Raw genomic sequence first — 18284 nt, 5'->3', positions numbered from 1 at the left:
AGCAAACAAATCAGAGAGCAAAGGGTACTGGAATTTGACCGTGATCTTATTGAGAAGGCGATAATCTATACAGGGTCTCAAGGAGCCATCCTTCTTGGCAACAAAAAAGAACCCCGCTCCCAACGGTGACTAAGACGGGCGAATATGCCCCTTCTCCAAGGACTCCTTTACATAACTCTGCATAGTGGCATGCTCTGGCACAGACAGATTGAAGAGTCGGCCCTTAGGGAACTTACAGCCAGGAATCAAATTAATGGCGCAATCACAGTCCCTATGAGGAGGCAGGGGACTGGATTTGGGCTGTTCAAATATATCCTGGAAATCCGACAAAAACTCAGGAACTTCAGAAGGAGGGGACGAAGAAATTGACATCAGAGGAATATCACTATGTATCCCCTGGCAACCCCAACTAATCACAGACATAGATTTCCAATCCAGCACAGGATTATGTACCTGTAACCATGGAAACCCCAGCACAACCACATCATGCAAATTATGCAACACCAAAAAGCGAATGTTTTCCTGATGTGCCGGAGCCATGTTCATGGCTAACTGTGTCCAGTACTGAGGTTTATTCTTTGCCAATGGCGTAGCATCAATCCCCCTCAAGGGAGTAGGGCTCTACAAAGGCTCCAAGGAAAAACCACAGCGCCTGGCAAATTCCAGGTCCATTAAGTTCAGGGCAGTGCCAGAATCCACAAATGCCATTACAGAAAAGGACGACAATGAGCAAATCAGGGTAATAGACAAGAGAAATTTAGGCTGTACAGTACTGATGGTAACCGACCTAGCAGCCCTCTTAGTACGCTTCGGGCAGTCAGAGACAGCATGAGTAGCGTCACCACAGTAAAAACACAGCCCATTCTGACATCTGAACTCCTGCCGTTCTGCTCTCGTCAAAGTCCTATCACATTGCATAGGCTCAGGACTCTGCTCAGCAGACACCGCCATATGGTGCACCACCTTACGTTCACGTAGGCGCCGATCAATCTGAATGGCCAGAGACATTGATTCGTTCAAACCAGCAGGCGTGGGGAACCCCACCATAACATCTTTAAGGGCTTCAGAAAGACCCTTTCTGAAAATAGCCGCCAGAGCATCCTCATTCCATTTTGTAAGCACAGACCACTTTCTAAATTTCAGACAATATATCTCTACTGCTTCCTGCCCCTGACACAGGGCCAGCAAGATTTTTTCTGCCTGATCCACAGAAGTAGGTTCATCATAAAGCAGTCCGAGTGCTTGAAAAAATGCATCTACATTGAGCAATGCAGGATTCCCTGGCTCAAGGGAGAAGGCCCAGTCTTGCGGGTCTCCCCGGAGCAGAGAAATAACAATCTTCACCTGCTGAACGGAGTCACCAGAGGAACGGGGTCTCAGAGCAAAAAACAATCTACAATTATTTTTGAAGTTCAAAAATGTAGATCTATCCCCAGAAAACAAATCAGGAATAGGAATTCTAGGCTCAGAAACCGGAGTCTGGACAACATAATCTTGGATACTCTGTACCCTAGCAGCGAGATGATCAACACGCGCAGACAGACCCTGAACCTCAATCTCAGCACCCAAATTCTAAACCATCCAAAGATCAAGGGGAAAAAAAAAAAGGACAAAACAAGCAACACAAAAAAAAAACACTGACTCAGAACCTTTTTTTTTTTTCCCTCTTTTGAGAAGCATTTAACACATTGTGGGCCAGCTGTACTGTTATGACCTGATGGTTACGATGCAGTACTGAGATGACCTGGTGGGTAAAACCAATAATGTACAAGCTCTGAGGAGGTGGTAACTTTACTGACCGCAAGCCCTACACCTAACACCAACACTAGAAATAGCCGTGGAGCGTTCCTATCTCTGCCTAGACGCCTCTTCACAGCCTAAGAGCTAACTACCCCTGAAGATGGAAACGGAAAACGATCTCGCCTCGGAGAAACCCCCAAAGGAAAGATAGCCCCCCACAAATATTGACGGTGAGTGGAGAGGGAAATGACAAACTCAGAAATGAAACTAGATTTTAGCAAAGGAGGCCAAAACTATCTAAATAGACAGAGATAGAAAAGGCTACTGTGCGGTCAGTATTAAAAAACTAAATATCCACGCAGTTTACAAAAAATAACCTCCACACAGACTCACGGTGTGGAGGGGCAAATCTGCTACCCGAGAGCTTCCAACTAGCCAAAATAATTCATACTGGCATGCTGGACAAAAAGACATAACATTAACTTGAACTGAAGGTCATAAGCAGGGAAATACCCCAAAAACTAGCAGACTTATCTTAAGCTGAAATGAACTGGCCAACAGAGCACTTCCAGGAAAGGACTGAGTCCACAGGAGGAACATTGACAGCTGGCATTGTCTACAGACTAGAGCCCAGTTAAATAACAAGACCAGGGAACCGATTAGTGAATGCAGCTGCTAAGTTCCACTAGAACCCACCAGAGGGAGCCCAAGAACGGAATTCACAACAGCCCATTGCCCAGCCACTGCTAGGTGAGTCTGCTGGTACATTGACCCAGACCACTACATTCCCCTTGCACTCTATACAGCCAGAATCTGACCCTGTTGAAAGGTTCCCCTTCCCGCATACTATACCACCTTACACGGGGACAAAGAGGAAGGTGCAGATGAAAGTGCAGGTTCCTTCATCAGGTGGGGGGCATACTCATTGGCGACGTCACTGGCACAGGACCCCTCATAGTACACAAAAGTGTCTCTGCCAGTGGGAGGCGCCACCAGCCGTCAAACACCGCTGTACTATGGGGGCCCTGTGCCAGTGCCAACGAGTGGGCCCCCCTGCTTGCTCAGGATCACAGCACTTGCAAAGTTGAAATACTTATCTCTCCCTGCTCCACCGCCGTGACGTATTCTGCGTTTCCTGGGCCCACGAAAATCTTGAGCCAGCCCTACCCCCCCACAACTTTAGCCATATGACGCCCATTTTTCAATTCCTAACTATTCTTATAAAGTAAATTAAGATTGACAAGCTTAAGTAATAAGAATTGATGTTTTTGGCATTAAAATGGGCACTGTAGGTGTTTTCCTGTCCTCCACTCACTGCCGACTTTGATTCCCCATTGACTTGCATTGGGTTTCGTGTTTCAGTCGGCACCCGACTTTTCGCAATAATCGGCCGATTTCACCCGACCTGACTTTTGACAAAGTCGGGTTTCGTGAAACCCGACTCGATCCGAAAAAAGTAAAAGTCGCTCGACTCTAGTAATAAGATGTATAACTATGTGCTTAATTCTAAAACTCTGGGAAAAACCATAAATAAAAAAGACCTGGGAGTATGGGTAGATCACAAACTCACATTTAGTGGCCAGTGTCAGGCAGCTGCTACAAAGGCAAATACAATAATGGGATGCATTAAAAGAAGCATAGATGCTCATGAGGAGAACATAATTTTACCTCTATACAAGTCACTAGTTCGACCACACTTAAAATACTGTGTACAGTTCTGGTCTCCGGTGTATAAGAAAGGCATAGCTGAACTAGAGCGAGTGCAGAGAAGAGCGACCAAGGTTATTAGAGGACTGGGGGGTCTGCAATACCAAGATAGATTATTACACTTGGGGCTATTTAGTTTGGAAAAACGAAGGTTAAGGGGTGATCTTATTTTAGTGTATAAATATATGAGGGGACAGTACGAAGACCTTTCTGATGATCTTTTTAATCATAGACCTGAGACAGGGACATGGGGGCATCCTCTACGTCTGGAGGAAAGAAGGTTTAAGCACAATAACAGATGTGGATTCTTTACTGTAAGAGCAGTGAGACTATGGAACTCTCTGCCGTATGATGTTGTAATGAGTGATTCATTACTTAAATTTAAGAGGGGACTGGATGCCTTTCTTGAAAAGCATAATGTTACAGGTTATATATACTAGATTCCTTGATAGGGTGTTGCTCCAGGGAACTAGTCTGATTGCCATATGTGGAGTCGGGAAGGAATTTTTTTCCCCAATGTGGAGCTTACTCTTTGCCTCATGGGTTTTTGTTGCCTTCCTCTGGATCAACATGTTAGGGCATGTTAGGTTAGGCTATGGGTTGAACTAGATTGGCTTAAAGTCTTCCTTCGACCTTAATAACTATGTTACTATGAATTCAGCCCACGGGAGTAAATCTGACCAGTTATTCTGGTAGGAGTTAGAGAAATGATGGAGATAAGTCACCAGAGTTTGATTGGTACGTTCCACCTGACTGTTGGTTTGTGGGTGGTAGGCAGAGGAGAAGTCAAGGGTGATGTTCATAAACTTGCAGAGAGCTCCCCAAAACCGAGAGGTGAACTGGACTCCTCTGTCCGAAACAATATGTTGAGGAAGACCATTAATACGAATAATATGGTGGCCAAAAGCTTTCGCCAACTCAGGTGCTGAGGGTAAACCAGGAAGAGATATGAAATGAGTCATCTTAGAGAACCTATCCACGACGACGAGGATGACAGTGTAACCGGAAGATCGAGGCAGATCGGTAATAAAGTCCATTGCAATGTGCTGCCATGGGGCGGAAGGGACTGGAAGCAGAAGAAGCAGACCAGAGGGTAGTTGCCTATGATCCTTGTTCTTGGCACAAGACGGACAAGCTATAAAGCTTCGAACATCTTGGAGAGGGGTTGACAATCAGTAGTAGCGGGACACGAGTAAGAGAGTCTTCTTGAAGCTGACATGACCTGCCAATTTGGAGGCACGTCGCCAGCACAAGACTAGTTTCCTGTTGCACTCTGGAATGAAAGTTTTACCTGGAGGTAAAGAAGTCAGAGTGACAGGAGCTACCATAATGACTTTGGAAGGATCCAAAATGTGCATGGGTTACTCCTCCATATCAGTAGACAAAAAAGACCTGGACAATACGTCAGCCTTGAAATTCTTATTGCCGGGACAAAATGCAGCTCAAAATTAAAATGGGCAAAGAACAGAGACCATCTAGCTTGCCGAGGATTAAGTCTCTGAGCCGAACGGATATATGACAGGTTCTTATGGTCCATGTAGACCATAAAAGGATGAACGTCTCCCTCCAAAAGGTATCTCCACTCCTCTAATGCCAACTTGATGGCCAACAGCTCCCTGTCACCAATGGAATAGTTCCATTCTGAGGTGGAGAATGTCTTGGAGAAGAAACTGCAAGTGGCAAGCCTCCCGGAGCAGGACCTCTGAGAAAGTACTACTCCGGCTCCAGCGGCAGAAGCATCTACCTCAAGGACAAAAGGTTTATTTACCTCTGGACGATGTACAGGAGCAGAGGCGAAGGCTTGTTTCAAAGACAAGAATGCGTCTTTGGCCTCAGACGACCAGATGTGAGGATTGGCGTATCAGAGAGATGATGGGTCCGGTCAAAGAGGAAAAGTGAGGGATGAACTGCCGGTAATAATTTGCAAAACCGAGGAATCGCTGGATAGCTTTGACACCATTAGGCCAGTTGAGCACGGCGGACACCTTCTCCAGATCCATGTGTAGACCTGAGCCAGAGATGATGTAACCCAGGAATGGAAGAGACGACTGTTCAAAGGCGCATTTCTCGAGCATGGCATAAAGACGATTCTCCCTCAGATGCAGAGGAACGAGACGGCCATCCCTTCTATGGGTAGATAGATCCGTAGAGAAGATAAGAAAAACATAATTCACAAACTCCTGGAATACTGCAGGGGCGTTGCATAAACCAAGGGGCATGACCAAATACTCATAGTGCTCATCCCTGGTGTTAAAGGCAGTCTTCCACTCATCTCCAGAGCGAATACGGATTAGATTGTAGGCCCCACGGAGATCCAGTATAGCAAAGATGTGTGCTCCCTGTAGCCTGTCGAATAGCTCATGAATGAGAGGGAGCGGGTACTTGTTCTTAATTGTGATATTATTGAGACCCCGGTAGTCAATGCATGGACGAAGAGATCCATCCTTCTTCTTGACAAAAAAAAACCCGCACCCACGGGTGAAGAGAACTTCTGGATAAAACTTCTGGCTAGATTTTCCTGGACATGCTCAGTCATAGCTTGAGACTCAAGAGGGTTCAGCAGATAAATTCGACCCCTGGGCAGAGTCATACCTGGAACAAGGTCGATCGGGCAATCATATGGACGATGCAGGGGCAGGTTCTCCGCCTCCTTCTTGTCAAAGACATGTGCGAAGGACCAGTAGGCCGAAGGCAAATCTGCAGGCACCATGGTTGACAGAGGAGACCTCACCGGCTGGACGGGAAGCAAGCACCTGGTCTGACAGGTGTGACCCCAATGTAGAACATCATCAGATCGCCAATCCAGGACGGTTTCATGAGTTCTTAACCAAGGAAGACCCAAAAGGAACATATGAGACGAGGGCAACACGTAGAAGGCTATCTTCTCCCGATGCAGGTCTCTGATCTGTAACTTCACCTCCTCGCAAAGGCCTAAAATCGACCGAAGCTATCTGCTGAGGAGTCTCCAGGGATCTGACAGGAATCCGAAGTCTACTGACCGCCTCTAATTGAATAAAGTTCCCTGCTGCTCCAGAATCTACATAGGCCACCTCAGAAAAATGACTAGCACCTAGATTCAATAAAACAAAAAGAGTTAAAGGTAGAGAGGAATCACTGATACCTAGGGAGGCCTCTCTTACCTGGCCTAGGCGGAGGCGTTTCCCGGCCTCACCGGACAAGAACACAGAAGATGGGAGGCGCTGCCACAGTAAAAGCAGAGACCTTGTGCGATTCTTTCCTTGCGGCGTTGTTCTGCTGGTCTGAGACGATCCACTTGCATAGGCTCTGGTGCCGGATTTTGGTGTGTCTCGACCCGCCAACTCATCCTTGATTCGAGAAGAAAGACCATGCCAAAAAGCTCCCACCATGGCCTCATTGTTCCACCCAAGCTCAGAGGATAAAATATGAAATAGAACAGCGTACTGGCTGACAGAAAGAGTACCTTGGTGGAGATTAAAAAGGGACTCGGTAGTAGAGGCAAGGCGTCCGGGTTCATCAAACATCTTACAGAAGGTCTCCAAAAAAAGTGGTGAGTTGGGAAACCAGAGGATCATTCCGCTCCCAGAGTGGATTCACCTAGGCCAAAGCCTCTCCCTACAAGTGGGACACAACAAAAGCCACCTTAGCCCGCTCGGTGGGGTATTGTTGCAGCAATAACTCAAAATGTAATTGGCATTGGTTTAAGAAACCTCGACACAATTTAGGATCTCCACTATACCACGGAGGTTTAGCCAGACAAGGTGGTGGATGTGGAACTGGAGCCAGAGCAGGAGCTAAGGCGGCATACTGTAGGGAGAGAAGATAGTTATCCACCATATAATTAAGGATGTGACCCTGGGTGTCGCGTTGCTGGGCGAGTTCCCGAGGGCTGTGACGCTGATAAGTCCATGAGCCACGAGTCCATGGTCAGGTGGACTTTCCCAGTAACAGCATTGTTGAGGGCACGGCTAATGTTGTGGTGTTGTGGTACACGTGCTTGTGAAATGCGGGGATGACACACTGGGAGAAACAGTGGTGGCTGGGGACCGAGTACCTTGGGACGGCCACCATCAGGCTGCAGAAAGCTTCCATCTCCACGAGCATGAAAGTGCGTTTTGAGTGCAAGCAGACGAGAAATATGTGAATTTAGTAGGGTGGCCTGTGGGGCATTGGCAGCGTATTTGCGCTTGCGTTCCAAGGACTGAAATATCGACAACTGAATGCTGCACTGGTACAAGGACATGTTTGCTGATGGTGCTAGTTGAGTGTGTACAGCGACAGGTGCAGGGCAGGAGACATGTTCGCAGGCACCATGGACAGGGGAGTATCTTCCACGCACAACAGCAGAAGAAGCAGTGGTGTCACCCACACAGTGTTCCTGAACCCTGGGATTCAGCCCACAAAGTCTGGTGCTTTGCTGCCATGGTGGTGGTGGTGGTGGTGAGGCTGGTAGTTTTGCTACCCCTACTGATGCAGGCATGGCAGGTGATGCAATTGGCCTGTTTTGGGTTATCGGCAGAGATTTTAAAAAACCACCAGACTCTGGAAGACCTAACACTTGTGCTGGTAACTTCTATCTTGTTAGTGTTACAGGGAATGGTTGCCTGTCTTCTGTCTGCAGCCACTACACTGCTTTTTCCTGCTGTTGGGTTGCTATGCCTCCTTTCCCCTGTGTGCTGCTGTCCTCTCTCTGCATGCCCTACTGCCAGCTTGGGTCAGTTACTATATTATCCACCACCTCCTCTTCCACTTCCACACCTTGGTCGTCCTCCTGACTTTCTGGCAATTGTGTCTCATCACCATCCACCTTTTGTGACACGTTCTCACCGTTGCCTTCATTTGAATGTGACTGCTAAAATAATTAGGCATCCCTACATGCGATCTCCTCTTGCCCCGCTTGAAGTGCACTCGGAGAGAGGCCCAAATCTCTAAATGGAAAAGTGAACAGCTCTTACGAGTGTCCAAGTGTGGGATCAGTTGTCTCCAGGCGCTCTGCATGGTGGGAGGAAGGAGGATCAGGGTGAGGAATATGCGGTCCAGACTAACAGATACTGAGACTTGACCGTGTGGAAGACGGTGGTGGCGGCAAAGTAACTGGAAGCATTATCCGCTAACCAACCAACAACCTTTTGACACTGCTCTGGGTTCAATAGTGGTGTGCTGCTGCGGTCCCCTAGTAATTGTGACAGGAAGGTTGAGGAAGAAGATGTGGGTGTTAGTTGTGGCCCAATTTTAGCTTGTCCACATCCTCAGCCTCGCCCTCTGCATGCACCATCACCATCACGTCCACTTTCCCGTCCCCTGGCAGGCGCCTTGCACATTTTAAATACAATACAATTTGCATGTTCACTAAAAATGACTGACTTTGGAGTGAACTTATATGTGATCCGTGTGCGGGAAAACACAGTTTAAAATTTGTAAGTAAACTGGTGTCAATAACTAGACTAAGACACAGCAAAAACAGTTCAATTGAGCCAAAAAAATGCCCCAAATTTTAGCCCATCGATAGGTGTGGCCTGTGATGGAGATCCCTCAATTTTAACTATCTAGCCTGGGATTTTTTTTAACTGCAAAATATTGTCAATAACTAGGCTAAGACACAGCAACAACAGTTCAATTGATCCCACAAAATGCCCCAATTTTTAGCCAACAGATAGATGAGGCCTGTGATGAAGATCCCCAACTTTTAATTATCTGGCCTGGATTTTTCTTTACATCAAAATTGTGTCAATAACTAGGCTAAGACACAACAACAGTTTAATTGAGCACAAAAAATGCCCCAATTTTTAGTACCGAGATAGGTGAGGTGTGTGACAGAGATACCAGACTTTAAATTATCTGACCTGTATTTTTTTACAGCAAAATTGTGTCAATAAATAGGCTAAGACCCATGAAAAAATATTCGATGGAGCTCGGAAATGGCATAGCTCTGTGTTGGCACTTGCGTTCCCTGAATTCATGTGAGGTTGTTAAGCAATTTGAGCCCTGCACCCATTCTGCGCTGACATCATTGTCCCAACCTTCAGACAAATAGAACATTAAGAAAAAGTTAGAGACCAGCTGCAGCCCTGCCTTACTGTTGATTTTTAATCAACAGGGCACATTATTATTATTAATTATTTATATTGAACCATTAATTCCATGGGCACAGGGCTCGCGTGATGTAACAACCTCACATGAATGCTGGGAAATCAAGTGCTGAAACAATACCATTGGGGAAGATGAGTATGTGTTTTTATTTTATCAAGGACAAACATGAGGAATGGCAAGGGGTTGTCCTAGTAGTGTACAATCCCTTTAAGAAGAGGTAATTCCGATTAAAACATTTCCAACATTCTGAACATGAAAAAGGCTTCTCCCAGTGTGACTTCACTGATGTTTATTTACAGTTTATTTTCATGTAAAACATTTCCCACATTAAGAACATCAAAGAGACTTCTCCTCTGTGTGAATTCTTTGGTGATTAAGAAGAGATGATTTCTTCACAAAACACTTTCCACATTCTGAACATGAGAAAGGCTTCTCCTCCGTATGGGTTCTCTGGTGCCTATCAAGATTAGCTTTCCGGTTAAAACATTTTCCACATTCTGAACATAAAAAAGGCTTCTCTCCTGTGTGGGTTCTATGGTGCTTAATCAAATCTGATTTCTGTTTAAAACATTTCCCACATTCTGAACATAAAAAAGGATTCTCCCCTGTGTGAATTCTGTGATGGGTAACCAAAACTGATTTGTGGTTAAAACATTTCCCACATTCTGAACATGAAAAAGGCTTCTCCCCTGTGTGGGTTCTGTGATGTGTAACAAGTTTTGATCTCTCTGTAAAACATTTTCCACATTCTGAACATGAAAAAGGCTTCTCCCCTGTGTGGGTTCTCTGGTGCTTAACACAATCTGATTTCAGGTTAAAACATTTCCCACATTCTGAACATGAAAATGGCTTCTCACCTGTTTGTGTAATAATATTTGATTTCTCTGTATAACATTTTCCACATTCTGAACATAAAAAAGGCTTCTCCACTCTATGGCTTTTCTGGTGTCTAACAAGATCTGATTTCTGGTTAAAACATTTCCCACATTTAGAACAAGAAAATCTAGTCTCTGCTGTGTGAATGTTTTGATATTTAAGAAGAGACTGTTCGAGGGGAAAACTATTTCCATATTCTGAACATGAAAATGGCTCATTTTCTTTAGGAGCAGTTAGTTTTTTAATGATTATTTTGTGACTTTGATTTTCCTTAGTAATTGGTAAAGAAGACATGACGTGTTTCAAAGAATCAGATGACAGATCTTTGATGTGAAGGACTGATGGTATATCTAGAGTAATGGCTTTCACTTCAAATGTATCATGTGGGATCTCAAGATCATCTGATTTAAAAATTGAAGATGTCAACTGTCCCTTTGATCTCCTGGTACAGTCATCTGTTAAGATAAAAAAACAATCATTATTTTTTAATAAAATATTCTGAAATGTTATGTTATTGAACATTTCTACTTAAACTGCCTGTAAAAAATGGCAAATTATGTAAAAATATTGAATTATTCACCAAAACAATGACAGTTCACAGTCTAATATAAAACCTCATAGGATGGACCATAGCGTAGATCATTCTGTCTCCAAAATATGGAATAAAAATCCACCAAACAATGTTATGTAGGTGAAAATACCAACAAAAACTTCTACTCATCCTGCAAAAAACAAGCTTCCACTCAGGTCCATCAGCTCTCAATGAAATAACAGGTTTCCTCAATATTAGTGGCTCAAAGGTTCTTGAAAAGCAACAGGACTTCCATAAACAAGCAATATCCTCTCTCCCAAAAGTCAAATCACCCCTCGCATTGCTGCAGTGAGAATAATCACTTCATTTACAGTGTGTATGTCTCCTGGACCACAATCTGAGCACTATGTGGTGGATATTAAAATTGTATATATGCAATTTTCACTCTCAAACATCCACTGTGTGCTAATTTACGAAAAGTGGCAGTGGAGTCATAATTGTCACTACGTCAAAAGATTCATTGAGGGTTATATATTCCAAAATGGAGTCACTTTATGGGGGTTTCTACAGCTCTGGTTTTCTGCCATTTTGTCATATTAGGGCTTTTGCAAATGGTATGTTCCATCTTCTCTAAAATCTCCTACGATGTCTGCTTCTGTCACCAGGAGATGTTTTATTCATTCTGCAGGTAGCGCTGGTAACAGAAGTGATATCAGAACCAGAAGCTCTGGGTGGTGCAGGCTTAGTCCAGCCACCAAGATAAGAGTGCCTGGGACCAGTAGTACCATCCAGTTTGGTAATATTTGTGTGTGCTGTCCAGCTGCAGTTTTCTGCTCCCTTCTTCAGCCAACTGGAAAGCACCACACCCTACTAAAGCTTGAAGGACAGGGCTGGAAGATGCCAAATACAGCCTTGTTCTCTTATGGTTCAGCCCTCTGTGCTCAGCTCCCAGTTTGTGTATTTGCTTCCTGTTGTAACCCTGGCCCATTTTTTGACTACTCTTGTGTCTTCTGATTTTGTACTTTGTCTGCCCTCCTGGTTCTGACTCAGCTACCTGACTATTCTTCTTGCCATCTCACTCCACAAAAAAGCAGGGAACACTGTGGCCCAAGCCTAGGGATCTCTGTGTAAGTTCAGATCATGTAGAGGTGTTAAAAGGTAATGAGTAAGACAATCCAGCCATCTGGAAAACAGATTAGACAGCTCCAAGCCTGTTCATGGTAGCCATCTTTTTTGCTGCCAGGTGACTATGAACATTTTCCCCAATGCATTGTGCCTGCAAACTATTCCGGCAGGATCTACATTCAAATAGCTGAATGGCGCTCCTTTCCTTCTTAACCCTCCCACGTGACCAAGCAAGAAGTGTAAAACTGTATACAGGGTATTTTCAAATTCAAAAGAAGTTGAAAAATAATTTGTAAAGTCCATTTGTTTCCTATTATCATTTATGAAGAATTCCAAAGTTGTCACCACAAAAAGTGACATGGGACCTGATTAGGAACACAAAACTGGATGTGGGAAGTGGTAAAATCAGAATATTTTGGCCAATAACTACTGTAGTCAAAAACTGTGACTATAGACAATAACACATCTACTGAAATGATCAAACTCAATAGTCTTTATCCGTTAAAAATTAGTAAGTAGTGAAGAATATTATGCTCTAGCGGCAAAATGGGGAACACGAGATTGTGATATGACCGAACTACATGCAGGGCGGATTTTAGGCAAAGTGGGGCCCTAGGTAAAAGTTTAAAATGGGGCCCCAAATGCTAACATATTGCACATCACACAGAAGCATTTCTGTTGTATTTATATATGCTCAGTTCAGGCTGCTAAACGTGTGTGATCGACAATACTCAAGTCATTCGCTTGTTTCCCGACCTCTTTACACCAACTGAGAAGGAATGATGGGAACAAAACAATGACTAATAGATCAATCTGTCCCCATACAGTATCATGTTGTCAGCAGCACATCTACAGTTTACACCGGGCGATGTGCTGCTGAGAACAATGATTTTTGTTCCCGCATAAACAATCACTCAATGAATATGCAGAATTTTGCTTGTCTAGTATAATACACCCCATAGTCCTCCATATATTATAATGTGCACCACAGTCCTCCATATAGTAAAATTCACACCCCATAGTCCTCTATATAACGTGACCCATAGTCCTCCATATAGTATAATACACTCCCCATAATCTTCAATATAGTATAATACACTCCCTATAGTTCTCCATACATTAAAATACACTCCTCAGTCCTCCATATAGTATTATACGCTACCCATAGTCCTCCATATAGTATAGTATAAAACAATCCTCATAGTCCTCCATATATTAAAATACACTCCTCAGTCCTCCATATAGTATTATACACGACCCATAGTCCTCCATATAGTATAAAACACTGCTCAGTCCTCCATATATTAAAATACACTCTTCAGTCCTCCATATAGTATAATACTCGCCTCATAGTGCTCCATATAGTATTATACACCCCCATAGTCCTCAATATAGTATAATACACTCCTCAGTCCTCCATACAGTATAATACACTCCTCATAGTACTCCATAAAGTAAAATAAACTCAGTTCTCCATATAGTATAATACACTCCTCATAGACCTCCATATATTAAAATACACTCAGTCCTCCATATAGTATAATACACTCCTCATAGTGCTCCATATAGTGTAAAGCAGCGCCATGGTCATCCATGTAGTACAATTCACTTCCCATTGTATAATGCATCCCATAGTTTTTCATATAGTATAATGAATTCCCCATAGTCCTCGATACAGTATAATGCAGCCCACATATAGTATAATGCTGCCACTCAAGAGTATAATGCAGGCACCCCACAGAATATAATGTATCCCCCTGAGTACAATGCAACCACGCCATACAATATAATGTAACCCCCTTAGAATATAATGCAGCCCCTCCATATAATATATGGTAGCCCCCTCAGAGTATAATGCAGCCCCCCATAGGATATAATTCAGCCCCCCATATAATTTAATGTATCCCCTCCATAGAATACAATGTAGCCCTCCTCATATAGCATAATTCAGCCCCATAGAATATAATATAGCCCCCCATAGAATATAATGCAGCCCCCTATAGAATACAATGTAGCCCCCTCATAGAGTATGATGCAATCACCCCTCATAGAACATAATAAATTTAAACATAGAATATATTGTAACCCCTGGACAAAATAATACAGCCCACCTCCCCATAGAATATAATGTAGCCCCAAAGAGTTTGATGCAATCCTCACCCATAGTATATGATACAGCCCCCCATAGATTATAATACAGCCCCCCATAGAATATAATGTAGGCCCCCATAGAATATAATACAGCCCCCCCATAGAATATAATATAGACCCCATAGAATATAATACAGCCCCCCATAGAGTATAATACAGCTCCCCATAGAATCTAATACAGCCCCCTCATGGAATATAATACAGCCCCCACATAGAATATAATATAGCCCCCCCATAGAATATAATACAGCCCCCACATAGAAAATAATGTAGATGACCCCCGTCCCCTCTCTCATATATTAAAAAAACACAATTCACCTCTCCTCATGCTGCTCCTGACTTCGGTCTCAGTGACTGCACTCTGCCGGCCACACAGCAGGTACGCGATGATGTGACGTCATTGCGCACCCACAGTGTCAGAGGCAGAGGGGAATGATGGGAGAGGGAATACCAGCTGACGCTTTCTCCCCCATCATTGCATTGAACTGTACCGGTATCTTAGATGCTGGTATAGTTGAATGAGTCAGCGCTGGTGGGTGTCAGTCGGCGCTGGCTGGGGGGAGTCAGCGCTGGCAGCAGGTGACTGGCTGGGGGCACCTGGGGGAGTGGGGGCCCTAGACAGCTGCCTGGACTGCCTGCCACCTGCCCTGACTACATGACCAATGAAGCAGCCACAGCTGGTGACTCAGAAGAATCTGTGACTTCTCTGCATTTAGTGGTTACTACTCACCTGGGTACTCATATGTAGGAATCTCCTCTTTACACCAATCATCATCCCTCACATATGTCTCTGTAGTATTAATATGGGTCAGAACGTCACCCTGAAACAAATATTGTAAAAGTCACAGACAGATGGAGAAGTCACACCTATGATCAGCTCTAATCCTGCCATCTCCACCGTTCTCATTATACGTATAATACGTATTTATATAAGCATACAGTAAGGCTGTGTGCACACGTTCAGGATTTTTCACGGTTTTTCACTATAAAAATGTGATAAAACTGCAAAAAAACGCATACATTAAGCATCCTATTATTAGAATGCAATCCGCACTTTTTGTGAACATGTTGCGTCTTTTTCCGCGGCGGAATCGCATTCCGGAAAAAAACGCAGCATGTTCATTCTTTGTGCGGAATCGCGGGGATTCTGCACACATAGGAATGCATTGATCCGCTTGCTTACTTTCTGCATGGTACTATGCCCACCATGTGGGAAGTAAGCGGATCATGTGCGGTTGGTACCCAGGGTGGAGGAGAGGAGACTCTCCTCCAGGCCCTAGGAACCATATAATTGTTAAAAGAAAAGAATGAAAATAAAAAATCGTGATATTCTTACCTTCCGGCGTCCCTTGCAGCGTTCCCGCTCCTCGCGATGCTTCCGTTCACAATAATGCATTGCGAAAATGACCTGTGATGACGTAGCGGTCTCGCGAGGTGAGAATATCATGATTTTTTTTTTTTATTATTATTTTTAATGTTCTATTTTTTTTTTTACTATTGATGCTGCATAGGCAGCATCAATAGTAAAAAGTTGGTCACACTTGTCAAACACTATGTTTGACAAGTGTGACCAACCTGTCAATCAGTTTTCCAAGTAATGCTACAGATCGCTTGGAAAACGCTAGCATTCTGCAAGCTAGAAATGCTTGCAAAACGCTAGTGTTTAGCGTGAATATGCATGCAAATTCCGCATGCGATATACCTACGGCAGGAGTTGCGGAATTTAGCACTTAGCCTAAAACATATAATACTGGTGGATAAAACAAGACTAAGCACAAGATCTTCACAGCCGTCTACACATCATAGGGGAGATCTCAATGTAAGAGAATGCTCACCTATAATATACTGAACAGCCATGATGAACCAGGCAGCAATTTTGTGCAAAGTTAGTAAAGGTACCTTCACACTAAACGATATCGCTAGCGATCCGTGACGTTGCAGCGTCCTGGCTAGCGATATCATTTAGTTTGACACGCAGCAGCGATCAGGATCCTGCTGTGATGTCGCTGGTCGCTGAATAAAGTTCAGAACTTTATTTGGTCGTCCGATCGCCGTGTATCGTTGTGTTTGACAGCAAAAGCAACGATACCAGCGATATTTTACACTGGTAACCAGGGTAAACATCGGGTTACTAAGCGCAGGGCCGCGCTTAGTAACCCGATGTTTACCCTGGTTACCAGTGTAAAATGTAAAAAAACAAACAGTACATACTTACATTCGCGTCCCCCGGCGTCCGCTTCCCACACTGACTGAGCGCCGCAAAGTGAAAGTGAAAGCACAGCGGTGACGTCACCGCTGTGCCCTGCTACTGCCGGCGCTCAGTCAGTGCAGGAAGCGGACGCCGGGGGACGCATGTAAGTATGTACTGTTTTTTTTTTTTACATTTTACGCTGGTAACCAGGGTAAACATCGGGTTACTAAGCGCGGCCCTGCGCTTAGCAACCCGATGTTTACCCTGGTTACCCGGGGACCTCGGCATCGTTGGTCGCTGGAGAGCGGTCTGTGTGACAGCTCTCCAGCGACCAAACAGCGACGCTGCAGCGATCGGAATCGTTGTCGTTATCGCTGCAGCGTCGCTTAATGTGAAGGTACCTTTAGGAACGATTCAGCCTCTAAAAGAGCTAATAAGATGTACTTCAGAAAGCCCCAGGCAGATTGGAGATGTAAAATGAGATCATAGCCATTTGCAGGTATAATGGATATACACACAGGTTAATTGGATCAGCCGCAGGGCAATGAGGTAATAAGATAGCTGGAAACATATGGTAAATAAGTGTATTCGAGGTAGTGATAGAGGAAAACAGATCAGACGGATTTATCGGACCAGACTAAGGGTACCGTCACACAGTCACACTTTGATCGCTACGACGGTACGATCCGTGACGTTCCAGCGATATCCATACGATATCGCTGTGTCTGACACGCAGCAGCGATCAGGGACCCTGCTGAGAATCGTACGTCGTAGCAGATCGTATGGAACTTTCTTTCGGCGCTGGATCTCCCGCTGACATCGCTGGATCGTTGTGTGTGACAGCGATCCAGCGATGTGTTCGCTTGTAACCAGGGTAAACATCGGGTAACTAAGCGCAGGGCCGCTCTTAGTAACCCGATGTTTACCCTGGTTACCAGCGTAAAAGTAAAAAAAAACAAACAGTACATACTCACATTCCGGTGTCTGTCCTCCGGCGTCTCAGCTTCTCTGCACTGTGAGCGCCGGCCAGCCAGAAAGCGAGCACAGCGGTGACGTCTGACGTCACCGCTGTGCTTTCCGGCTATGGCGCTTACACAGTGGAGAGAAGCAGAACGCCGGGGGACATACACCGGAATGTAAGTATGTACTGTTTGTTTTTTTTACGTTTACGCTGGTAACCAGGGTAAACATCGGGTTACTAAGCGCGGCCCTGCACTTAGTTACCCGATGTTTACCCTGGTTACCCGGGGACTTCGGCATCGCTCCAGCGCTGTGATTGCAACGTGTGACCGCAGTCTAAGAGCTGTGGTTAGATTAATGACAATAGCTAAAAGGAACATAGAGATAAACAAGTTCTAATGTGAAGTTTGGGGTAAAAAATATTTAAAGTCATTATATTTAACTGTTGCATGTTCTGTTGTTGAATATAGAATATGTGTCTTTATCCATAGTATGAGGTTATCATGTATACGCCCTTTTGTGGTAAATGTGCCTTCTTTGTCTGATATAATTCGGGGTCAAGCCATCGCCAGATATCCCAGTGTTACTTTGCCCGTCTGTACCCCTGTTTGTGTCTGTGTAAGGAGGTAGACTGGGCTACGGGTACCTGTACTGAACCAAGCCTGGAACTGTCGAGGCTGCATCTCCTGTTGCCCGGGGAAGGAATAGAGGACCAGACAGGTTCCATGACCCAGAAGGAGGGGGCCTGGGTGAACCGGAAACCAAGGGAAAAGCGTGCGAAGTGAGGCAGAGCTTCCCGCCGTCAGAGCAGCAGTGTGAGAAGCGCGCTCCATACCCCGAGCGCCGGTGCTGCGTTGGGCTGCAATTAAAGGCTCCTGGTACAGCTAGCGGGACAGTGAGAGTAAAGAGCACCGTGCGCCCAGTGACTGTGAG

The 18284-nt window shown here is 44.7% G+C and overlaps 2 protein-coding genes across 4 annotated transcripts in view; both read right to left on the bottom strand.

Annotated features, from left to right (window-relative positions):
* LOC143767730 (uncharacterized) overlaps positions 1 to 18284 on the bottom strand; it is a 598000-nt gene that overhangs the window by 312945 nt on the left and 266771 nt on the right. The window lies entirely within an intron of this gene.
* Positions 9786 to 18284, bottom strand: part of LOC143767747 (uncharacterized) — a 336680-nt gene continuing 328181 nt past the window's right edge. For all 3 annotated transcript variants that reach the window (XM_077256266.1, XM_077256264.1, XM_077256263.1), the window contains exons 6-7: positions 14931 to 15021; positions 9786 to 10847 (exon numbers count right to left, since the gene is read on the bottom strand). In XM_077256266.1, the coding sequence (XP_077112381.1) occupies positions 9853 to 10847; positions 14931 to 15021 (1086 nt within the window). In that variant the 3' untranslated portion in view covers positions 9786 to 9852. The remainder of the gene's footprint in view (positions 10848 to 14930; positions 15022 to 18284) is intronic.

The sequence above is a fragment of the Ranitomeya variabilis genome, chromosome 4 (genome assembly GCF_051348905.1).
Source record: "Ranitomeya variabilis isolate aRanVar5 chromosome 4, aRanVar5.hap1, whole genome shotgun sequence".
NCBI lineage: Eukaryota > Metazoa > Chordata > Amphibia > Anura > Dendrobatidae > Ranitomeya > Ranitomeya variabilis.
The sequence above is the reverse complement of the archived record's forward strand: the minus strand, read 5'-3'. Positions and strand labels throughout refer to the sequence as shown.